General features: G+C 42.5%; 1 protein-coding gene across 1 annotated transcript in view; it reads right to left on the reverse strand.

The window, feature by feature from the left end:
• Nucleotides 1–27,017, reverse strand: part of LOC109884288 (endothelin receptor type B) — a 69,808-nt gene that overhangs the window by 17,382 nt on the left and 25,409 nt on the right. The window contains exons 2-5 of the mRNA XM_031797673.1: nt 18,396–19,124; nt 4,684–4,796; nt 4,386–4,590; nt 561–710 (exon numbers count right to left, since the gene is read on the reverse strand). Coding sequence (XP_031653533.1) covers nt 561–710; nt 4,386–4,590; nt 4,684–4,796; nt 18,396–18,830 — 903 coding nt within the window. The 5' untranslated portion in view covers nt 18,831–19,124. The remainder of the gene's footprint in view (nt 1–560; nt 711–4,385; nt 4,591–4,683; nt 4,797–18,395; nt 19,125–27,017) is intronic.

Genomic DNA, 27,017 nt, shown 5'->3' on the forward strand with positions numbered 1-27,017 from the left:
ATACATATGAGATACGTGGCTGAGCTGTTGTTGCTCCTAGAGGTTTCCACTTCACAATAACAGCACTAACAGTTGACCGGGGCAGCTCTAGCAGGGCAGACATTTGACAAACTGACTTGTTGGAAAAGTGGCTTCCTATGACAGTGCCACGTTGAAAGTCAACATTGTCAATGTTTGCCTATGGGATTGCATGGCTGTGTGCTCCATTTTATACATCAGTCATCAACAGCTATGGCTGAAATAGCCAAATCCACTCATCTATCCACTATCTGTTTGACAAGACTTCAAACTGACATATAGATGAATACTGTAGGGCTGGGGTTGTGTTTAATAGTCCATCTGTGTTAAGGAATCTGATGCTCGTTGGAATACAGACTGAAGGACAGGTTAAACACACACACAGACAGGTTAAACACACAGACAGACAGAAACATGGGTTATATAGCCAGACAGGTTATACAGAAGGACAGATAGACAGACAGACAGATCAGACAGACAGAAAGATAGACAAACAGGTCAGACAGACAGGTCGGACAGACAGGTCAGACAGACAGACAGACCTGTTTCATGTGGTCGTTGAGAGCGATCCTCATGCCTTTCTTCCTGCTCAACATCTCCCAGGACATCAGGGTGTAGAAGATGCCGGTGCAGGCCAGAGGAAGACAGAAATAAAACCCTAGCAACCACCAGTCCTTTACATCCTGGTAGAACTGAGAACACACATATCATGGTTACAACACTGGCACAAGTCTGCTGCTTTCAGCAGTCATATATTGGGGTAATGTCATGGTAGAACAGGGTGATATATTGGGGTAATGACATGGTAGAACAAAGGGTGATATATTGGGGTAATGTGATGGTAGAACAGAGGGTGATATATTGGGGTAATGTCATGGTAGAACAGGGTGATATATTGGGGTAATGTCATGGTAGAACAGGGTGATATATTGGGGTAATGACATGGTAGAACAGAGGGTGATATATTGGGGTAATGTCATGGTAGAACAGGGTGATATATTGGGGTAATGTCATGGTAGAACAGAGGGTAATATATTGGGGTAATGTCATGGTCGAACAGGGTGATATATTGGGGTAATGACATGGTAGAACAGAGGGTGATATATTGGGGTAATGTCATGGTAGAACAGGGTGATATATTGGGGTAATGTCATGGTAGAACAGAGGGTGATATATTGGGGTAATGTCATGGTAGAACAGGGTGATATATTGGGGTAATGACATGGTAGAACAGAGGGTGATATATTGGGGTAATGTCATGGTAGAACAGAGGGTGATATATTGGGGTAATGTCATGGTAGAACAGAGGGTGATATATTGGGGTAATGTGATGGTAGAACAGAGGGTGATATATTGGGGTAATGTCATGGTAGAACAGGGTGATATATTGGGGTAATGTCATGGTAGAACAGAGGGTAATATATTGGGGTAATGACATGGTAGAACAGGGTGATATATTGGGGTAATGTCATGGTAGAACAGAGGGTGATATATTGGGGTAATGTCATGGTAGAACAGAGGGTGATATATTGGGGTAATGACATGGTAGAACAGGGTGATATATTGGGGTAATGTCATGGTAGAACAGAGGGTGATATATTGGGGTAATGTCATGGTAGAACAGAGGGTGATATATTGGGGTAATGTCATAGTAGAACAGAGGGTGATATATTGGGGTAATGTCATAGTAGAACAGAGGGTGATATATTGGGGTAATGTGATGGTAGAACAGAGGGTGATATATTGGGGTAATGTCATGGTAGAACAGGGTGATATATTGGGGTAATGTCATGGTAGAACAGAGGGTAATATATTGGGGTAATGACATGGTAGAACAGGGTGATATATTGGGGTAATGTCATGGTAGAACAGAGGGTGATATAGTGGGGTAATCTCATGGTAGAACAGAGGGTGATATATTGGGGTGATGTGATGGTAGAACAGAGGGTAATATATTGGGGTAATGTCATGGTAGAACAGGGTGACATATTGGGGTAATGACATGGTAGAACAGAGGGTGATATATTGGGGTAATGACATGGTAGAACAGAGGGTGATATATTGGGGTAATGTCATGGTAGAACAGAGGGTGATATATTGGGGTAATGTGATGCTAGAACAGGGTGATATATTGGGGTGATGTGATGGTAGAACAGAGGGTGATATATTGCCTACCCTCACCGCCCCCAGGTGGTGAGGGTAGGCAACAACATCTCCACCCCGCTGATCCTCAACACTGGGGCCCCACAAGGGTGCGTTCTGAGCCCTCTCCTGTACTCCCTGTTCACCCACGACTGCGTGGCCACGCACGCCTCCAACTCAATCATCAAGTTTGCGGACGACACAACAGTGGTAGGCTTGATACCAACAACGACGAGACGGCCTACAGGGAGGAGGTGAGGGCCCTCGGAGTGTGGTGTCAGGAAAATAACCTCACACTCAACGTCAACAAAACTAAGGAGATGATTGTGGACTTCAGGAAACAGCAGAGGGAACACCCCCCTATCCACATCGATGGAACAGTAGTGGAGAGGGTAGCAAGTTTTAAGTTCCTCGGCATACACATCACAGACAAACTGAATTGGTCCACTCACACAGACAGCATCGTGAAGAAGGCGCAGCAGCGCCTCTTCAACCTCAGGAGGCTGAAGAAATTCGGCTTGTCACCAACTACAGATGCACAATCGAGAGCATTCTGGCGGGCTGTATCACCGCCTGGTACGGCAACTGCTCCGCCCACAACCGTAAGGCTCTCCAGAGGGTAGTGAGGTCTGCACAATGCATCACCGGGGGCAAACTACCTGCCCTCCAGGACACCTACACCATCCGATGTCACAGGAAGGCCATAAAGATCATCAAGGACATCAACCACCCGAGCCACTGCCTGTTCACCCCGCTATCATCCAGAAGGCGAGGTCAGTACAGGTGCATCAAAGCTGGGACCGAGAGACTGAAAAACAGCTTCTATCTCAAGGCCATCAGACTGTTAAACAGCCACCACTAACATTGAGTGGCTGCTGCCAACACACTGACACTGACACTGACTCAACTCCAGCCACTTTAATAATGGGAATTGATGGGAAATGATGTAAATATATCACTAGCCACTTTAAACAATGCTACCTTATATAATGTTACTTACCCTACATTATCCATCTCATATGCATACGTATATACTGTACTCTACATCATCGACTGCATCCTTATGTAATACATGTATCACTAGCCACTTTAACTATGCCACTTTGTTTACATACTCATCTCATATGTATATACTGTACTCGATACCATCTACTGTATCTTGCCTATGCTGCTCTGTACATTCACTCATTCATATATCCTTATGTACATATTCTTTATCCCCTTACACTGTGTATAAGACAGTAGTTTTGGAATTGTTAGTTAGATTACTTGTTGGTTATTACTGCATTGTCGGAACTAGAAGCACAAGCATTTCGCTACACTTGCATTAACATCTGCAAACCATGTGTATGTGACAAATAAAATTTGATTTGATTTGGGGTAATGTCATGGTAGAACAGAGGGTGATATATTGGGGTAATGTCATGGTAGAACAGAGGGTGATATATTGGGTTAATGTGACAGTAGAACAGGGTGATATATTGGGGTAATGTCATGGTAGAACAGAGGGTGATATATTGGGGTAATGTCATGGTAGAACAGGGTGATATATTGGGGTAATGTCATGGTAGAACAGGGGGTGATATATTGGGGTAATGTCATGGTAGAACAGGGGGTGATATATTGGGGTAATGTCATGGTAGAACAGAGGGTGATATATTGGGGTAATGTCATGGTAGAACAGGGTGATATATTGGGGTAATGTCATGCTAGAACAGGGTGATATATTGGGGGTAATGTCATGGTAGAACAGAGGGTAATATATTGGGGTGATGACATGGTAGAACAGGGTGATATATTGGGGTAATGTCATGGTAGAACAGAGGGTGATATATTGGGGTAATGTCATGGTAGAACAGAGGGTGATATATTGGGGTAATGACATGGTAGAACAGAGGGTGATATATTGGGGTAATGTCATGGTAGAACAGGGGGTGATATATTGGGGTAATGTCATGGTAGAACAGAGGGTGATATATTGGGGTAATGTCATGGTAGAACAGAGGGTGATATATTGGGGTAATGTCATGGTAGAACAGAGGGTAATATATTGGGGTAATGTCATGGTAGAACAGGGTGATATATTGGGTAATGTCATGATAGAACAGGGGGTGATATATTAGGGTAATGTCATGGTAGAACAGGGGGTAATATATTTGGGTAATGTCAGGGTAGAACATATATATAGGGGGGGGGCAGTCAAGATACATTGTGTTTGTGTGTACCTTCATAAAAGCAGTGTTCTGTTGGGGATGTAACAGACAGACTCGTAGCTTGCTGCCTCTGTAAGGCATCTCCATCATGTCAAAGGCCACAGCCTCAGGAACAGCCAGCAGGACAGCAACCAGCCATATGAATGTGACCTGCATAGCCTTCCACAGAGGGATCCCTATCCTCTTCACCCTACTCCACGACGTCACCGCATGGTACCTAGACACACACACAGAGACATTTTCTCCACTTACTATCCATATGTGTGTGAATGTGCGGTCATCCGTTTGTGTGTGTGTGTTTGTTACTGACCTGTCGATGCTCAGGGCACACAGGCTGAGGACAGTGATTCCTACTGAAGCCTTCTGGATAAATGGCATCAACTTGCATACATGAACCCCAAACGGCCAGTCCTCTGCTATCAGCTAGAGAGGAGAGAAGAGCAAGAGAGAGAGGAGAGGAGAGAGAGATGGAGAAGGAGGGGAGGAGAGGAAATGGAGAGAAAAGGAGCAGAGAGCATGTGAGAAAAGAGGAGGTGAAAGAGAGGAGAGAAGGATAGGAGGAAAGGAGGAGAAAGAGCAGAGGAGATGAGGAGAAAGACGGGAAGAGATCAGTTAGCAGCTTATTTTTCACATTTTAATTTCCCTCTGTCTCTGTCTCTATATGAGGGTCAGTCCAGGACTCTGTCTCTGTCTCTATATGAGGGTCAGTCCAGGACTCTGTCTCTGTCTCTATATGAGGGTCAGTCCAGGACTCTGTCTCTATATGAGGGTCAGTCAAGGACTCTGTCTCTATATGAGGGTCAGCCCAGGACTCTGTCTCTATATGAGGGTCAGTCCAGGACTCTGTCTCTATATGAGGGTCAGTCCAGGACTCTGTCTCTGTCTCTATATGAGGGTCAGTCCAGGACTCTGTCTCTATATGAGGGTCAGTCCAGGACTCTGTCTCTGTCTCTATATGAGGGTCAGTCCAGGACTCTGTCTCTGTCTCTATATGAGGGTCAGTCCAGGACTCTGTCTCTATATGAGGGTCAGTCCAGGACTCTGTCTCTGTCTCTATATGAGGGTCAGTCCAGGACTCTGTCTCTATATGAGGGTCAGTCCAGAACTCTGTCTCTGTCTCTATATGAGGGTCAGTCCAGGACTCTGTCTCTATATGAGGGTCAGTCCAGGACTCTGTCTCTGTCTCTATATGAGGGTCAGTCCAGGACTCTGTCTCTATATGAGGGTCAGTCCAGGACTCTGTCTCTGTCTCTATATGAGGGTCAGTCCAGGACTCTGTCTCTATATGAGGGTCAGTCCAGAACTCTGTCTCTGTCTCTATATGAGGGTCAGTCCAGGACTCTGTCTCTATATGAGGGTCAGTCCAGGACTCTGTCTCTGTCTCTATATGAGGGTCAGTCCAGGACTCTGTCTCTATATGAGGGTCAGCCCAAGTCTCATTCCTCTCCTGTTATGACAGGGGATCTAGACAACATCATCATATCTCTGTTATTCAGAGGATCCTCCCTGTCCTCCAGGTCATCTGTCAAGGGAACTGGGACTGCAGTCAGCTGTTATTAAGACGTGGCTCTAACAGGACTGATGAACTCTGACAGGTCATTAGTGTAATATAGATGCCCTGGTTTTGACTCCATTTATAGTCCACTGTGTGTTAGAGCATCTTTATGAACGTGTCCCTAAAGGCATTAGAGTGTTGTTATCAATGGTTTACGGTGTTGACTCTGAACTTTTCCTCGCACTACACAATCCTCCATGGAGATGATTACAGTCACTCCTCGTATTTCTCTCTATGAATCTGAGGTTAGCAGGGACAGAGACTGACAGAGGGAGGAATCTGAGGTTAGCAGGGACAGAGACTGACAGAGGGAGGAATCTGAGGTTAGCAGGGACAGAGACTGACAGAGGGAGGAATCTGAGGTTAGCAGGGACAGAGACTGACAGAGGGAGGAATCTGAGGTTTACAGGGACAGAGACTGACAGAGGGAGGAATCTGAGGTTAGCAGGGACAGAGACTGACAGAGGGAGGAATCTGAGGTTAGCAGGGACAGAGACTGACAGAGGGAGGAATCTGAGGTTAGCAGGGACAGAGACTGACAGAGGGAGGAATCTGAGGTTTACAGGGACAGAGACTGACAGAGGGAGGAATCTGAGGTTAGCAGGGACAGAGACTGACAGAGGGAGGAATCTGAGGTTAGCAGGGACAGAGACTGACAGAGGGAGGAATCTGAGCTAAGCAGGGACAGAGACTGACAGAGGGAGGAATCTGAGGTTAGCAGGGACAGAGACTGACAGAGGGAGGAATCTGAGCTAAGCAGGGACAGAGACTGACAGAGGGAGGAATCTGAGGTTAGCAGGGACAGAGACTGACAGAGGGAGGAATCTGAGGTTAGCAGGGACAGAGACTGACAGAGGGAGGAATCTGAGGTTAGCAGGAACAGAGACTGACAGAGGGAGGAATCTGAGGTTAGCAGGGACAGAGACTGACAGAGGGAGGAATCTGAGGTTAGCAGGGACAGAGACTGACAGAGGGAGGAATCTGAGGTTAGCAGGGACAGAGACTGAAGGAGGGAGGAATCTGAGGTTAGCAGGGACAGAGACTGACAGAGGGAGGAATCTGAGGTTAGCAGGGACAGAGACTGACAGAGGGAGGAATCTGAGGTTTACAGGGACAGAGACTGACAGAGGGAGGAATCTGAGGTTAGCAGGGACAGAGACTGACAGAGGGAGGAATCTGAGGTTTACAGGTACAGAGACTAACGTGGGGTGGTTAGGAAAAACGGTTTGAGGTTGTAAATGTGATTTGGTTCATTACATGTGGCTGAATTTAGCCCACAGCATGCCTAAATAAACACAGCTACAGCTGTTGACTACTGTAACTGTTGACTACAATAACTGTTGACAACTATAACTATTGTTGACTACAATAACTGTTGACTACTGTAACTGTTGACTACAATAACTGTAGACAACTATAACTATTGTTGACTACAATAACTGTAGACAACTATAACTATTGTTGACTACTGTAACTGTTGACTACAATAACTGTTGACAACTATAACTGTTGACTACAATAACTGTAGACAACTATAACTATTGTTGACTACTGTAACTGTTGACTACAATAACTGTTGACAACTATAACTATTGTTGACTACTGTAACTGTTGTTGACTATTATAACTGTTGACTACTGTAACTGTTGTTGACTACTGTAACTGTTGACTACTGTAACTGTTGACTATTATAACTGTTGGCTATTATAACTGTTGACTACAATAACTGTTGTTGACTAATATAACTGTTGACTACTGTAACTGTTGTTGACTACTATAACTGTTGTTGACAATTATAACTGTTGTTGACTACTGCAACTGTTGACTACTATAACTGTTGACTATTGTAACTGTTGACTAATATAACTTGACTACTGTAACTTTTGACTATTGTAACTGTTGACTAATATAACTTGACTACTATAACTGTTGACTATTGTAACTGTTGACTAATATAACTTGACTACTATAACTGTTGACTATTGTAACTGTTGACTAATATAACTTGACTACTGTAACTTTTGACTATTGTAACTGTTGACTAATATAACTTGACTACTATAACTGTTGACTATTGTAACTGTTGACTAATATAACTTGACTACTGTAACTGTTGTTGACTACTAACTGTTGACGACTGTAACTGTTATTAAAAATATGTTTTTCTTAATCGATTAGTATATTTGAGTTTAACCACAATACTTGTTGTTTTATTTGTTCTGTCTTTTTTAGGTGGATTAAACTGAAATTGCAACCAACTTTCTAAGGCTTGTTTATAAAATAACAATATTTTGGAGATGATTTCCTTTTCAAAGAACCGAAAGTCAGCAGGTGTAATCTGAATAAAGGGAAAAAGGCACATTTAATTTAAAAAGCAGGTCACTAGTTGTAGGCAAAATCAGAAGCAAATAGGTAAACTGTGATATGACTAAAGAGTTAATCAGGGTGATTTTTCCACGAATAGACATGTATTGGAGTGAGATTTCTTTCTTTTGGGATTTGTATACCGAGTTCACATCCCTTTCAGACCATTTTATTGGTAACCTACACGGTAAAATGTGCATTTCTTTAGTGATCCAATACATAATATAGTAAGTAAACATATCATAACTTCTTGGGGATAGGGGGCAGCATTTTCACTTTTGGATGAATAGCGTGCCCAGAGTGAACTGCCTCCTACTCAGTCCCAGATGCTAATATATGCATATTGGTATTAGTATTGGATAGAAAACACTCTGAAGTTTCTAAAAACTGTTTGAATGATGTCTGTGAGTATAACAGAACTCATATGGCAGGCAAAACCCTGAGACAAATTCCAAACAGGAAGTGGGAAATCTGAGGTTTGTAGTTTTTGAACTCAGCCCTATCGAATACACAGTGGGATATGCATTATGTTGCACGTCCTAAGGCTTCCACTAGATGTCAACCGTCTTTAGAAACTTGAATGAGGCTTCTACTGTGATGTGGGGCTGAATGAGAGGGGAATGAGTCAGGTGTCTGGCAGAGAGCCACGGGCTGGTCACGCGCATTTCACATGAGAGCGACCTGCATTCCATTGCTTTTCTACAGACAATGGAATTCTCCGGTTGGAACATTATTGAACATTTATAATAAAAACATCCTAAAGATTGATTCTATACTTAGTTTGACAAGTTTCTTCGACCTGTAATGTAACTTTTTAAACTTTTCGTCTGGCTGGACCTGAACGCGCGTTTTTCATTTGTTTACCAAACGCCCTAACAAAAGAAGCTATTTGGACATAAATGATGGACATTATCGAACAAAACAAACATTTATTGTGGAACTGCGATTCCTGGGAGTGCATTCTGATGAAGATCATCAAAGGTAAGTGAATATTTATAATGATATTTTTGACTAATGTTGACTGCGCAACATGGCGGATATTTCTTTTGGCTGGTTTGGGCCCTGAGTGCCGTACTCAGATTAAGCTTTTTCCGTAAAAGTTTTTTGAAATCTGACACAGCGGTTGCATTAAGGAGAAGTGTATCTAAAGTTACATGCATAACACTTTAATTTTCATCAACATTTATAATGAGTATTTCTGTGAAATCATGTGGCTCTCTGCACAATCACCGCATGTTTTAGAACTACTGAACGTAACGCGCCAATGTAAAATGAGATTTTTTTATATAAATAGGCACTTTATCGAACAAAACATACATCTATTGTGTAACATGAAGTCCTATGAGTGTCATCTGATGAAGATCATCAAAGGTTAATGATTCATTTTATCACTATTTGTGCTTTTTGTGACTCCTCTCTTTGGCTGGAGAAATGGCAGGGTTTTTCTGTGGCTTGGTGGTGACCTAACATAATTGTTTGTGGATTTTTCGCCGTAAATATTTTTTTTATCAGACACTGTGGCTGGATTAATGATAATTTTATCTTTAAAATGGTGCCTAATACTTGTACGTTTGAGAGATTTGATTTATGAGATTTCAGTTGATTTGTATTTGGCGCCCTGCAATTTCACTGGCTGTTAGACAGGATAATTTGGTTTTAATCCAGAGAGGTTATATAAAAAGTATCTAGATCCCTTATGAGGCCGTGGAGGGATTCACATTGTGGTTTTAAACGAAAACATGAATCATCAGCGTACAATGACACCTTAGTTTTTAAGCCACAGATTTCTAACCCCTTAATATTATTGTTTGATCTAATTTTAACAGCTAATATTCGATGGCAATAATAAATAGATATGCTAATAGTGGACAACCTTGTTTTACTCCTCTAGAGTGTCACACCCTGACCTTAGTATTCTTTGTTTTCTTTGTTATTTTGGTTAGGTCAGGGTGTGACATGGGTGATGTATGTGTTTTTTGTCTTCTCTAGGGGTTTTGTATGTTTATGGGGGTGTTGACTATTCTGGTTGCCTAGATTGGTTCTCAATTAGAGGCAGCTCCATATTTAGGCAGCCATATTCTTTGGGTATTTTGTGGGTGATTGTTCCTGTTACCAGTGTTCCTATGTGTTAGTGTTCACATTACGGGACTGTTTCGTCTTCGTAGATTTTTTTGTCGGTTTATTGTTTTGTTCGTTGTTTAAGTATCCCATTAAAATATGGATTATCGTCACGCTGCATTTTGGTCCTCCTCTCTTTCACCCGAAGACAATCGTTACAGAATCACCCACCACCAAAGGACCAAGCAGCGTGGTAACGGGCAGCAGCAGGAGGAGCAGCGCAATCAGGACTATTGGACTTGGGAGAAGATACTGGATGGAGAAGAACCCTGGACGCAGCCGGGGGAATATTGCCGCCCCAAGGCAGAGCTGGAGGCAGCCAAAGCGGAGTGGCGGCGGTATGAAGAGGCAGCATGGCAGCACGGCTGGAAGCCCGAGAGGCAGCAGCAAAAATGTATTGGGGGGGCCACACGGGGAGTGTGGCGAAGCCAGGTAGGAGACCTGCGCCAACTCCCCGTGCTTACCGTGGAGAGAGAGGGGTTCGTACTGGTCAGGCACCGTGTTATGCGGTGGAGCGCACGGTGTCCATAGTACGCATGCTTAGCCCGGTGCGCTACATCCCAGCTCCCCGCATCTGCCGGGCTAGGGCGAGGATCCAGCCAGGGCAGATGGTGCCAGCCCTGCTGTCCAGACGGCCAGTGGGTCTCCTCGGGCCAGGATATTCTGCGCTGGCGTTGCGCACTGTGTCTCCCATATGTCTGCACAGCCCAGTGCGTCCTGTGCCTGTGCCCCGCACGTGCCGGGCTAGAGTCACCATCCAGCCAGGACGGGTTGTGCAGGCCATTAGCTCGAGACCTCCAGTGCGTCTTCACGGTCCGGTCTATCCAGTACCACCAGTGCCGGCACCACGCACCAGGCCACCAGTGCGCCTCCAGGGTCCAGTACTCCCTGTTCCTGCTCCTCGCACTCGCCCTGAGGTGCGTGTCCTCGGCCCAGTACCACCAGTACCGGCACCATGCACCAGGCCTACAGTGCACCTCGCCAGTCTAGAGCGTCCGGCAACAGTACCCAGTCCAGAGCGTCCGGCAACAGTACCCAGTCCAGAGCGTCCGGCGGTAGTCCGCAGACCGGAACCTCCCACGATGTGCCGCAGACCGGAACCTCCTACGACGGGTCGCAGTCCGGAACCTCCTACGACGGGCCGCAGACCGGAACCTCCTACGACGGGCCGCAGACCGGAACCTCCTACGACGGGCCGCAGACCGGAACCTACCACGACGGGTCGCAGTCCGGAACCTACCGCGACGGGTCGCAGTCTGGATCCGCCAGAGTCTCCCACCAGTCCGGATCCGCCAGAGTCTCCCACCAGTCCGGATCCGCCAGAGTCTCCCACCAGTCCGGATCCGCCAGAGTCTCCCTCCAGTCCGGATCTGCCAGAGTCTCCCTCCAATCCAGAGGCGCCACTCACTCCAGACTCGACCATCAGTCCAGTGGCGTCCTCTAGTCCGTGGTCGGCGGTGAGGGTACCCGCTCCAGAGACATTAAGTAAGGGTGAAGTGGAGCGGGGTCCACGTCCTGAGCCAGAACCGCCACCTCGGATTTATGCCCACCCAGACCCTCCCATATAGTGTTAGGTGTGCGGCCGGGAGTCCGCACCTTTGGGGGGATACTGTCACACACTGACCTTAGTATTCTTTGTTTTCTTTATTATTTTGGTTAGGTCAGGGTGTGACATGGGTGATGTATGTGTTTTAGTCTTGTCTAGGTGTTTTGTATGTTTATGGGGGTGTTTTCTATTCTAGGTGTTTTTGTAAGTCTGTGGTTGCCTAGGTTGGTTCTCAATTAGAGGCAGCTGTCTATCGTTATTTAGGCAGCCATATTCTTTGGGTATTTTGTGGGTGATTGTTCCTGTTACCAGTGTTCCTATGTGTTAGTGTTCACATTACGGGACTGTTTCGTTTTTGTAGATTTTTTGTCGGTTTATTGTTTTGTTCGTTGTTTAAGTATCCCATTAAAATATGGATTATCGTCACGCTGCATTTTGGTCCTCCTCTCTTTCAGCCAAAGACAATCGTTACAAGAGAGTTTAAAACTTTCTGAGATGTAGCCATGATTTACTATTTTACACCTAGGGTTACTATACATAACTTTAGCTCATTTTACAAGAGATCCCCCAAAATTGAAATATTCTAGACATTTATATATAAACTCCAGTCGTACTTTATCAAAAGCCTTTTCAAAGTCAGTGATGAAAACCAGGCCAAGTGTCCCCGATATTTCATAGTGTTCTATTGTTTCCAGTACTTGTCTTAAATTATCTCCAATGTATCGTCCATGTAAAAAACCTGTCTGATTAGGATGAATAGTATCTGACAATACTTTTTAAATTCTATGCGCCAAGCATTTTGCTAGGATTTTTGCATCACAACACTGAAGTGTAAGAGGTCTCCAATTTTTAAATGGACTGGATCTTTATATATTCCACTTGGGTCCTGTTTCAGTAATAATGATATCAGACCTTCTTGTTGCGTGTCTGATAATCTACCATTAATATAGGAGTCGTTAAAACATGCTAATAAAGGTCATCTGAGCATCAAAAAGTGTTGTATACTTCCACTGGTCTGCCATCCAGCCCTGGAGTTTGGTATACTTCCACTGGTCCGCCATCCAGCCCTGGAGTTTGGTATACTTCCACTGGTCCGCCATCCAGCCCTGGAGTTTGGTATACTTCCACTGGTCTGCCATCCAGCCCTGGAGTTTGGTATACTTCCACTGGTCTGCCATCCAGCCCTGGAGTGTGGTATACCTCCACTGGTCTGCCATCCAGGCCTGGAGTTTGGTATACTTCCACTGTTATGCCATCCAGCCCTGGAGTTTGGTATACTTCCACTGGTCTGCCATCCAGGCCTGGAGTTTGGTATACTTCCACTGGTCTGCCATCCAGCCCTGGAGTTTGGTATACTTCCACTGGTCTGCCATCCAGCCCTGGAGTTTGGTATACTTCCACTGGTCTGCCATCCAGGCCTGGAGTTTGGTATACTTCCACTGGTCTGCCATCCAGCCCTGGAGTTTGGTATACTTCCACTGGTCTGCCATCCAGCCCTGGAGTTTGGTATACTTCCACTGGTCTGCCATCCAGGCCTGGAGTTTTCCCCGCCTCAAAGGCTTTAATTGCATCAAGAAGTTCCTCATCTGTAATCTGGCGTTCACACGAGTCTTTCTGTAATCTGGCCTTCACACGAGTCTTTCTGTAATCTGGCCTTCACACAAGTCTTTCTGTAATCTGGCCTTCACACGAGTCTTTCTGTAATCTGGCCTTCACACGAGTCTTTCTGTAATCTGGCCTTCACACGAGTCTTTCTGTAATCTGGCCTTCACACAAGTCTTTCTGTAATCTGGCCTTCACACGAGTCTTTCTGTAATCTGGCCTTCACATGAGTCTTTCTGTAATTTGGCCTTCACATGAGTCTTTCTGTAATGTGGCCTTCACATGAGTCTTTCTGTAATTTGGCCTTCACACAAGTCTTTCTGTAATTTGGCCTTCACATGAGTCTTTCTGTAATGTGGCCTTCACATGAGTCTTTCTGTAATTTGGCCTTCACATGTGTCTTTATGTATTAGTTTCGGTTAGTGGAGATGGAGGAGACTGAAACAAAAACATATTCTGAAAGTACTTTACTTCCTTTTTCAAAATATCATTTGGTGAATCATGCGTGACTCCATCATTTGTAACAACTTTCAATACATTCTTTTGTATTGAAAGTTGTTCTGCCCCTGAACAGGCAGTTAACCCACTGTTCCTAGGCTGTCATTGAAAATAACAATTTGTTCTTAACTGAAATGCCTAGCTAAATAAAGGTAAAATAAGCCATTACAATTGTAACTGGCTATACCTAATTCACCACCATAATGAGACAACTTTCAATTCTATTTTCAAAGTATATGTTTGTAAACGTACCTGTTTACTTTTATAAATGTTGACTACTATAACTGTTGACTACAATAACTGTTAACTACTGTAACTATTATAACTGTTGACTACAATAACTGTTAACTACTGTAACTATTATAACTGTTGACTACTATAACTGTTGACTACAATAACTGTTGACTACAATAACTGTTAACTACTGTAACTATTATAACTGTTGACTACTATAACTGTTGACTACAATAACTGTTAACTACTGTAACTATTATAACTGTTGACTACTATAACTGTTGACTACAATAACTGTTAACTACTGTAACTATTATAACTGTTGACTACAATAACTGTTGACTACAATAACTGTTAACTACTGTAACTATTATAACTATTAACTATTATAACTGTTGACTACAATAACTGTTGACTACAATAACTGTTAACTACTGTAACTATTATAACTGTTGACTACTATAACTGTTGACTACAATAACTGTTAACTACTGTAACTATTATAACTGTTGACTACTATAACTGTTGACTACAATAACTGTTAACTACTGTAACTATTATAACTGTTGACTACAATAACTGTTGACTACAATAACTGTTAACTACTGTAACTATTATAACTGTTGACTACTATAACTGTTGACTACAATAACTGTTGACTACAATAACTGTTAACTACTGTAACTATTATAACTGTTGACTACTATAACTGTTGACTACAATAACTGTTAACTACTGTAACTATTATAACTGTTGACTACTATAACTGTTGACTACAATAACTGTTAACTACTGTAACTATTATAACTGTTGACTAATATAACTGTTGACTACAATAACTGTTAACTACTGTTGACTATTATAACTGTTGACTACAATAACTGTTAACTACTGTAACTATTAACTATTATAACTGTTGACTATTATAACTGTTGACTTATAACTGTTGACTATTATAACTGTTGACTACTGTTGACTAGTATAACTGTTGACTACAATAACTGTTAACTACTATAACTGTTGACTATTATAACTGTTGACTATTATAACTGTTGACTATTATAACTGTTGACTACTATAACTGTTAACTACTGTTGACTATTATAACTGTTGACTACAATAACTGTTAACTACTATAACTGTTGACTATTATAACTGTTGACTACAATAACTGTTGACTACTGTAACTATTAACTAGTATAACTGTTGACTACAATAACTGTTGACTATTATAACTGTTGACTACAATAACTGTTAACTACTATAACTGTTGACTATTATAACTGTTGACTACAATAACTGTTAACTACTGTAACTATTAACTATTATAACTGTTGACTACAATAACTGTTGACTATTATAACTGTTGACTACAATAACTATTAACTATTATAACTGTTGACTACTATAACTGTTAACTACTGTAACTATTAACTATTATAACTGTTGACTACTACAACTGTTAACTACTGTAACTATTAACTATTATAAATGTTGACTACTATAACTGTTGACTGCAATAACTGTTAACTACTGTAACTATTAACTATTATAAATGTTGACTACTATAACTGTTGACTGCAATAACTGTTAACTACTGTAACTATTAACTATTATAAATGTTGACTACTATAACTGTTGACTACAATAACTGTTAACTACTGTAACTATTAACTATTATAACTGTTGACTACTATAAATGTTGACTACTATAACTGTTGACTACAATAACTGTTAACTACTGTAACTATTAACTATTATAACTGTTGACTACTATAACTGTTGACTACAATAACTGTTAACTACTGTAACTATTAACTATTATAACTGTTGACTACTATAACTGTTGACTACAATAACTGTTAACTACTGTAACTATTAACTATTATAACTGTTGACTACAATAACTGTTGACTACAATAACGGTTAACTACTGTAACTATTATAACTGTTGACTACAATAACTGTTAACTACTGTAACTATTATAACTGTTGACTATTATAACTGTTAACTACTGTTGACTATTATAACTGTTGACTACTATAACTGTTGACTACAATAACTGTTAACTACTGTAACTATTAACTATTATAACTGTTGACTACTATAAATGTTGACTACTATAACTGTTGACTACAATAACTGTTAACTACTGTAACTATTAACTATTATAACTGTTGACTACTATAACTGTTGACTACAATAACTGTTAACTACTGTAACTATTAACTATTATAACTGTTGACTACTATAACTGTTGACTACAATAACTGTTAACTACTGTAACTATTAACTATTATAACTGTTGACTACTATAACTGTTGACTACAATAACTGTTAACTACTGTAACTATTAACTATTATAAATGTTGACTATTATAACTGTTGACTACAATAACTGTTAACTACTGTAACTATTATAACTGTTGACTATTATAACTGTTAACTACTGTAACTATTAACTATTATAACTGTTGACTACTATAACTGTTGACTATCATAGCTATTGACTACTTTAACTATTATAACTGTTAACTACTGTAACTATTAACTATTATAACTGTTGACTACAATAACTGTTAACTACTGTACCTATTATAACTGTTGACTACTATAACTGTTGACTACAATAACTGTTGACTATCATAGCTGTTGACTACTTTAACTGTTGACGACTATAACTGTTGACTATCATAGCTGTTAACTACTATAACTATTAACTATTATAACTGTTGACTACAATAACTGTTGACTACAATAACTGTTAACTACTGTAACTATTATAACTGTTGACTACTATAACTGTTAACTACTGTAACTATTATAACTGTTGACGACTATAACTGTTGACTATTATAACTGTTGACTATTATAACTGTTGACTATTATAACTGTTGACTATTATAACTGTTGACTACTATAACTGTTGACTACAATAACTGTTAACTACTGTAACTATTAACTATTATAACTGTTGACTACTATAACTGTTGACTACAATAACTGTTAACTACTGTAACTATTATAACTGTTGACTACTATAACTGTTGACTATTATAACTGTTGACTACAATAACTGTTAACTACTGTAACTATTAACTATTATAACTGTTGACTACTATAACTGTTGACTATTATAACTGTTGACTACTATAACTGTTGACTACAATAACTGTTAACTACTGTAACTATTATAACTGTTGACTACGATAACTGTTGACTATCATAGCTGTTGACTACTTTAACTGTTGACTACTATAACTGTTGACTACTGTAACTGTTGACTACTATAACTGTTGACTACAATAACTGTTAACTACTGTAACTATTATAACTGTTGACTACTATAACTGTTGACTATCATAGCTGTTGACTACTTTAACTGTTGACTACTATAACTGTTGACTACTGTACCTGTTGACTACTATAACTGTTGACTATTATAACTGTTGACTAATATAACTGTTGACTACTATAACTGTTGACTACTATAACTGTTGACTATTATAACTGTTGACTAATATAACTGTTGACTACTATAACTGTTGACTACTATAACTGTTGACTACTGTAACTATTAACTATTATAACTGTTGACTATTATAACTGTTAAATACTATAACTGTTGACTACTATAACTGTTGACTACTGTAACTGTTGACTACTATAACTGTTGACTATCATAGCTGTTGACTACTTTAACTGTTGACGACTATAACTGTTGACTATTATAACTGTTGACTATTATAACTGTTGAATACTATAACGTTTGACGACTATAACTGTTGACTACTGTAACGGTTGACTACTGTAACGGTTGACTACTGTAACTGTTGTTGACTACTATAATATGTTGATGGCTAAACCTGTTGACGGCTAAACCCGTTGACAGCTATAACTATTGACGGTCAGAACTGTTGACTACTATAACTGCTGACAGCTACAGCTGTTGATTATTATAACTATTGAATATTATAACTTTTGATAACTATTGATAACTACTATTGACTATTGATTATTATAACTATTGATTATTATAAGTGTTGACGGCATGTGTTTGTTCCTTTTTTTTATGGGGTTAGGGTTAGTGTGACCCCTTCCTACCTTGAAGACGTTGATGGGGATAGCGATGAGGATGTAGAGAAGATCCCCCAAGGCAAGAGAGCCAATCAGAACGTTGGGTCCGTTTCTCATACACTTGTTCTTATAGATGATCCTTAATAAGGTGGAGTTACCGATCATCCCCACCACCAAGATCACACAGCTCACCACCGTGTTCACATACTTAAAGGCTTGTTTAATCTCTGTGGGCTTGATACACATGGGGGGGTAGGGGCCTGGTGGGCGTGGTCGGAAGGCGGGAGGGAGAGGGGGAACAGGGAGGGAGCTGTTGGGGTTCAGAGTATCCAGGAGAAGGTTTGTGGGGTTGGTCTCCTCTGTAATGACCCTGGGGCTCTGAGATGATGTGTCACGGGGGAACCGGGAGGAGGACACCGTCGCTACAGCCAGTACACACAGCAGTAGTCCTGATGACCTCATCCTCACTCACACAGATGCAGCAACAACAAGACACACACTCAAAGACACACACACAAACAGACAGACACTCTCTCAGAGACTCAGACACAAACAGACAGACAGACTCTCAGAGACTCAGACACACACAGACAGACACACACACACACACACACACACACACACACACACACACACACACACACACACACACACACACACACACACACACACACACACACACACACACACACACACACACACACAGACAGATAGACTCTCAGGTCCTGGATCACTGTGTTCCCTCTTCTCAGCGACCTGGAGGAAAAACAGAGACAGAAACGTCACACACTGTGTCACTATGGCACTTAGCCAAGTGGTTAAAGTGTTGGGCCAGTAAGTGGAAGGTTGCTGGATCGAATCCCAGAAACGTCACACACTGTGTCACTATGGCACTTAGCCAAGTGGTTAAAGTGTTGGGCCAGTAAGTGGAAGGTTGCTGGATCGAATCCCAGAAACGTCACACACTGTGTCACTATGGCACTTAGCCAAGTGGTTAAAGTGTTGGGCCAGTAAGTGGAAGGTTGCTGGATCGAATCCCAGAGATGACAAAGTACAAATGTGTCATTCTGCCCCTGAGCAAGGCAGTTAACCCACTGTTCCCCTGAGCAAGGCAGTTAACCCACTGTTCCCCTGAGAAAGGCAGTTAACCCACTGTTCCCCAGGCCTGTCGATTAAGGCCCGTACCTCTACCATTCACATTTCAGTTGAATACATTGTTGAACAACCCCCTTTCACTACTGGGAGATTCTTAAGTGGTCACTGTTCTGCTCTTTGAGAACGTGTGTGTGTGTGTGTGTGTGTGTGTGTGTGTGTGTGTGTGTGTGTGTGTATATATATATATATATATAGCAGGACACAGAGGGACTTTGTTTCGCCGGGTTCGCCAGTCATGTGGCCCATAATGCCGAGGGCATCTTGGCGATGGTCAGTATGAAAGAGCTGTTTGATAGGAGGGTTGTGTCCCTCCAGATGTTCTATCTGTCATCTATAAAACCCTCCTATCTGTCCTCTATACACTAACCTAACCCTCCTATCTGTCCTCTATACACTAACCTAACCCTCCTATCTGTCCTCTATACACTAACCTAACCCTCCTATCTGTCCTCTATACACTAACCCATCCCTCCTATCTGTCCTCTATACACTAACCTAACCCTCCTATCTATCCTCTATACACTAACCCAACCCTCCTATCTATCCTCTATACACTAACCCAACCCTCCTATCTGTCCTCTATACACCAACCTAACCCAACCCTCCTATCTGTCCTCTATACACTAACCCAACCCTCCTATCTGTCCTCTATACACTAACCCAACCCTCCTATCTGTCCTCTGTACACTAACCTAACCCTCCTATCTGTCCTCTATACACTAACCTAACCCTCCTATCTGTCCTATATACACTAACCAAAACCTCCTATCTGTCCTCTATACACTAACCTAACCCTCCTATCTGTCCTCTATACACTAACCCAACCCTCCTATCTGTCCTCTATACACTAACCCAACCCTCCTATCTGTCCTCTATACATGAACCCAACCATCCTATCTGTCCTCTAAACACTGACCCAACCCTCCTATCTGTCCTCTATACACTAACCTAACCCAACCCTCCTATCTGTCCTCTATACACTAACCTAACCCAACCCTAATATCTGTCCTCTATATACTAACCCAACCCTCCCATCTGTCCTCTATACACTAACCCAACCCTCCTATCTGTCCTCTACACACTAACCCAACCATCCTATCTGTCCTCTATACACTAACCAAACCCTCCTATCTGTCCTCTATACACTAACCAAACCCTCCTATCTGTCCTCTATACACTAACCCAACCCTCCTATCTGTCCTCTATACACTAACCAAACCCTCCTATCTGTCCTCTATACACTAACCCAACCCTCCTATCTGTCCTCTATACACTAACCCAACCCTCCTATCTGTCCTCTATACACTAACCCAACCCTCCTATCTGTCCTCTATACACTAACCCAACCCTCCTATCTATCCTCTATACACTAACCAAAACCTCCTATCTGTCCTCTATACACTAACCCAACCCTCCTATCTGTCCTCTATACACTAACCTACCCAACCCTCTTATCTGTCCTCTATACACTAACCTAACCCTCCTATCTGTCCTATATACACTAACCAAAACCTCCTATCTGTCCTCTATACACTAACCTAACCCTCCTATCTGTCCTCTATACACTAACCCAACCCTCCTATCTGTCCTCTATACACTAACCCAACCCTCCTATCTGTCCTCTATACATTAACCCAACCCTCCTATCTGTCCTCTATACACTAACCCAACCCTCCTATCTGTCCTCTATACACTAACCTAACCCTCCTATCTTTCCTCTATACACTAACCTAACCCTCCTATCTTTCCTCTATACACTAACCTAACCCTCCTATCTTTCCTCTATACACTAACCTAACCCTCCTATCTGTCCTCTAGATACACTAACCTAACCAAACCCTAATATCTGTCCTCTATACACTAACCCAACCCTCCCATCTGTCCTCTATACACTAACCCAACCCTCCCATCTGTCCCTCTATACACTAACCCAACCCTCCTATCTGTCCTCTATACACTAACCCAACATCCTATCTGTCCTCTATACACTAACCAAACCCTCCTATCTGTCCTCTATACACTAACCTAACCCTCCTATCTGTTCGCCGGGTTCCCCAGTCATTTGGCCCATAATGCCGAGGGCATCTTGGCGATGGTCAGTATGAAAGAGCTGTTTGATAGGAGGGTTGTGTCCCTCCAGATGTTCTATCTGTCATCTATAAAACCCTCCTATCTGTCCTCTATACACTAACTAACCCTCCTATCTGTCCTCTATACACTAACCTAACCCTCCTATCTGTCCTCTATACACTAACCTAACCCTCCTATCTGTCCTCTATACACTAACCCATCCCTCCTATCTGTCCTCTATACACTAACCTAACCCTCCTATCTATCCTCTATACACTAACCCAACCCTCCTATCTATCCTCTATACACTAACCCAACCCTCCTATCTGTCCTCTATACACCAACCTAACCCAACCCTCCTATCTGTCCTCTATACACTAACCCAACCCTCCTATCTGTCCTCTATACACTAACCCAACCCTCCTATCTGTCCTCTGTACACTAACCTAACCCTCCTATCTGTCCTCTATACACTAACCTAACCCTCCTATCTGTCCTATATACACTAACCAAAACCTCCTATCTGTCCTCTATACACTAACCTAACCCTCCTATCTGTCCTCTATACACTAACCCAACCCTCCTATCTGTCCTCTATACATTAACCCAACCCTCCTATCTGTCCTCTATACATGAACCCAACCATCCTATCTGTCCTCTAAACACTGACCCAACCCTCCTATCTGTCCTCTATACACTAACCTAACCCAACCCTCCTATCTGTCCTCTATACACTAACCTAACCCAACCCTAATATCTGTCCTCTATATACTAACCCAACCCTCCCATCTGTCCTCTATACACTAACCCAACCCTCCTATCTGTCCTCTACACACTAACCCAACCATCCTATCTGTCCTCTATACACTAACCAAACCCTCCTATCTGTCCTCTATACACTAACCAAACCCTCCTATCTGTCCTCTATACACTAACCCAACCCTCCTATCTGTCCTCTATACACTAACCAAACCCTCCTATCTGTCCTCTATACACTAACCCAACCCTCCTATCTGTCCTCTATACACTAACCCAACCCTCCTATCTGTCCTCTATACACTAACCCAACCCTCCTATCTGTCCTCTATACACTAACCCAACCCTCCTATCTATCCTCTATACACTAACCAAAACCTCCTATCTGTCCTCTATACACTAACCCAACCCTCCTATCTGTCCTCTATACACTAACCTAACCCAACCCTCTTATCTGTCCTCTATACACTAACCTAACCCTCCTATCTGTCCTATATACACTAACCAAAACCTCCTATCTGTCCTCTATACACTAACCTAACCCTCCTATCTGTCCTCTATACACTAACCCAACCCTCCTATCTGTCCTCTATACACTAACCCAACCCTCCTATCTGTCCTCTATACATTAACCCAACCCTCCTATCTGTCCTCTATACACTAACCCAACCCTCCTATCTGTCCTCTATACACTAACCTAACCCTCCTATCTTTCCTCTATACACTAACCTAACCCTCCTATCTTTCCTCTATACACTAACCTAACCCTCCTATCTTTCCTCTATACACTAACCTAACCCTCCTATCTGTCCTCTAGATACACTAACCTAACCAAACCCTAATATCTGTCCTCTATACACTAACCCAACCCTCCCATCTGTCCTCTATACACTAACCCAACCCTCCCATCTGTCCTCTATACACTAACCCAACCCTCCTATCTGTCCCTCTATACACTAACCCAACCATCCTATCTGTCCTCTATACACTAACCAAACCCTCCTATCTGTCCTCTATACACTAACCTAACCCTCCTATCTGTTCGCCGGGTTCCCCAGTCATTTGGCCCATAATGCCGAGGGCATCTTGGCGATGGTCAGTATGAAAGAGCTGTTTGATAGGAGGGTTGTGTCCCTCCAGATGTTCTATCTGTCATCTATAAAACCCTCCTATCTGTCCTCTATACACTAAACTAACCATCCTATCTGTCCTCTAGATACACTAACCTAACCCTCCTATCTTTCCTCTATACACTAACCTAACCCAACCCTCCTATCTGTCCTCTATACACTAACCCAACCCTCCTATCTGTCCTCTATACACTAAACTAACCATCCTATCTGTCCTCTAGATACACTAACCTAACCCTCCTATCTTTCCTCTATACACTAACCTAACCCAACCCCTCCTATCTGTCCTCTATACACTAACCCAACCCTCCTATCTGTCCTCTATACACTAACCCAACCCTCCTATCTGTCCTCTATACACTAACCTAACCCAACCCTCCTATCTGTCCTCTAGATACACTAACCTAACCAAACCCTAATATCTGTCCTCTATACACTAACCCAACCCTCATATCTGTCCTCTATACACTAACCCAACCCTCCTATCTCTCCTCTATACACTAACCTAACCCAACCCTCCTATCTGTCCTCTATACACCTAACCCAACCCTCATATCTGTCCTCTATACACTAACCTAACCCTCCTATCTGTCCTCTATACACTAACCTAACCCAACCCTCCAATCTGTCCTCTATACACTAACCTAACCCTCCTATCTGTCCTCTATACACGAACCAAACCATCCTATCTGAACTCTATACACTAACCCAACCCTCCTATCTGTCCTCTATACACTAACCTAACCCAACCCTCCTATCTGTCCTCTATACACTAACCTAACCCTCCTATCTGTCCTCTATACACTAACCTAACCCAACCCTCCAATCTGTCCTCTATACACTAACCTAACCCTCCTATCTGTCCTATATACACGAACCCAACCATCCTATCTGTCCTCTAAAACACTGACCCAACCCTCCTATCTGTCCTCTATACACTAACCTAACCCAACCCTCCTATCTGTCCTCTATACACTAACCTAACCCAAACCTCCTATCTGTCCTCTATACACTAACCTAACCCTCCTATCTTTCCTCTATACACTAACCTAACCCAACCCTCCTATCTGTCCTCTAGATACACTAACCTAACCAAACCCTAATATCTGTCCTCTATATACTAACCCAACCCTCCCATCTGTCCTCTATACACTAACCCAACCCTCCTATCTGTCCTCTACACACTAACCCAACCATCCTATCTGTCCTCTATACACTAACCAAACCCTCCTATCTGTCCTCTATACACTACCAAACCTCCTATCTGTCCTCTATACACTAAACCCAACCCTCCTATCTGTCCTCTATACACTAACCAAACCCTCCTATCTGTCCTCTAGACACTAACCCAACCCTCCTATCTGTCCTCTATACACTAACCCAACCTTCCTATTGTCCTCTATACACTAACCAACCCTCCTATCTGTCCTCTATACCTAACCAACCCTCCTATCTATCCTCTATACACTAACCAAAACCTCCTATCGTCCTCTATACAAGAACCCAACCCTCCTATCTGGCCTCTATACACTAACCTAGCCCAACCCTCTTATCTGTCCTCTATACACTAACCCGACCCTCCTATCTGTCCTCTATCATTAACACCAACCCTCCTATCTGTCCTCTATACAATAACCCAACCCTCCTATCTGTCCTCTATACACTAAACCTAACCCTCCTATCTTTCCTCTATACACTACCTAACCCTCCTATCTGTCCTCTAGATACACTAACCTAAACAAACCCTAATATCTGTCCTCTATACACTAACCCAACCCTCCCATCTGTCCTCTATACACTAACCCAAACCCTCCATCTGTCCCTCTATACACTAACCCAACCCTCCTATCTGTCCTCTATACACTAACCAACCATCCTATCTGTCCTCTATACACTAACCTAACCCTCCTATCTGTTCGCCGGGTTCGCCAGTCATGTGGCCCATAATGCCGAGGGCATCTTGGCGATGGTCAGTATGAAAGAGCTGTTTGATAGGAGGGTTGTGTCCCTCCAGATGTTCTATCTGTCATCTATAAAACCCCCTATCTGTCCTCTATACACTAACCTACCCCTCCAATCTGTCCTCTATACACTAACCTAACCCTCCTATCTGTCCTCTATACACTAACCTAACCCTCCTATCTGTCCTCTATAACACTAACCCCAACCCACCCCTCCTATCTGTCCTCTATACACCAACCTAACCCAACCCTCCTATCTGTCCTCTATACACTAACAAACCCTCCTATCTGTCCTCTAAACACTGACCCAACCCTCCTATCTGTCCTCTATACACTAACCTACCCAACCCCCCTACCCCCCTATCTGTCCTCTATACACTAACCTAACCCTCCAATCTGTCCTCTATACCACTAACCTAACCCTCCTATCTGTCCTCTATACACTAACCTAACCCTCCTATCTGTCCTCTATACACTGACCCAACCCAACCCCCTATCTGTCCTCTATACACAACCTAACCCAACCCTCCTATCTGTCCTCTAAACACTGACCCAACCCTCCTATCTGTCCTCTATACACTAACCTAACCCTCCTATCTGTCCTCTATACACTAACCCAACCATCCATCTGTCCTCTATACACTAACCCAACCCTCCTATCTGTCCTCTATACACAACCTAACCCAACCCTCCTATCTATCCTCTATACACTAATCAAACCCTAATACTGTCCTCTATACACTAACCCAACCCTCCTATCTGTCCTCTATACACTAACCTAACCCAACCCTCCTATCTGTCCTCTATACACTAACCCAACCCTCATATCTGTCCTCTATACACTAACCTAACCCTCCTATCTGTCCTCTATACTTACCTAACCTAACCCTCCTATCTATCCTCTATACACTAACCCAACCCTCCTATCTGTCCTCTAAACACTAACCTAACCCAACCCTCCTATCTGTCCTCTTTACACAACCTAACCCTCCTATCTGTCCTCTATACACTAACCTAACCCTCCTATCTGTCCTCTATACACTAACCTAACCCTAACCCAACCCTCCTATCTGTGTCCTCTATACACTAACCTAAACCCCTCCCATCTGTCCTCTATACACTACCTAACCCAACCCTCCTATCTGTCCTCTATACACTAACCCAACCCTCATATCTGTCCTCTATACACTAACCTAACCCTCCTATCTGTCCTCTATACACTACCTAACCCAACCCTCCTATCTGTCCTCTATACACTAACCCAACCCTCATATCTGTCCTCTATACACTAACCTAACCCTCCTATCTGTCTCTATACACTAACCTAACCTAACCCTCCCATCTGTCCTCTATACATAACCTAACCCTCCTATCTGTCCCTATACACTACTAAACCCAACCCTCCTATCTGTCCTCTATACACTAACCTAACCCTCCTATCTGTCCTCTATACACTAACCTAACCCAACCCTCCAATCTGTCCTCTATACACTAACCAAACCCTCATATCTGTCCTCTATACACTAACCCAACCCTCTATCTGTCCTCTATACACTAACCTAACCCACCCTCCTATC

Source organism: Oncorhynchus kisutch, linkage group LG19, assembly GCF_002021735.2.
Source record: "Oncorhynchus kisutch isolate 150728-3 linkage group LG19, Okis_V2, whole genome shotgun sequence".
Lineage (NCBI taxonomy): Eukaryota > Metazoa > Chordata > Actinopteri > Salmoniformes > Salmonidae > Oncorhynchus > Oncorhynchus kisutch.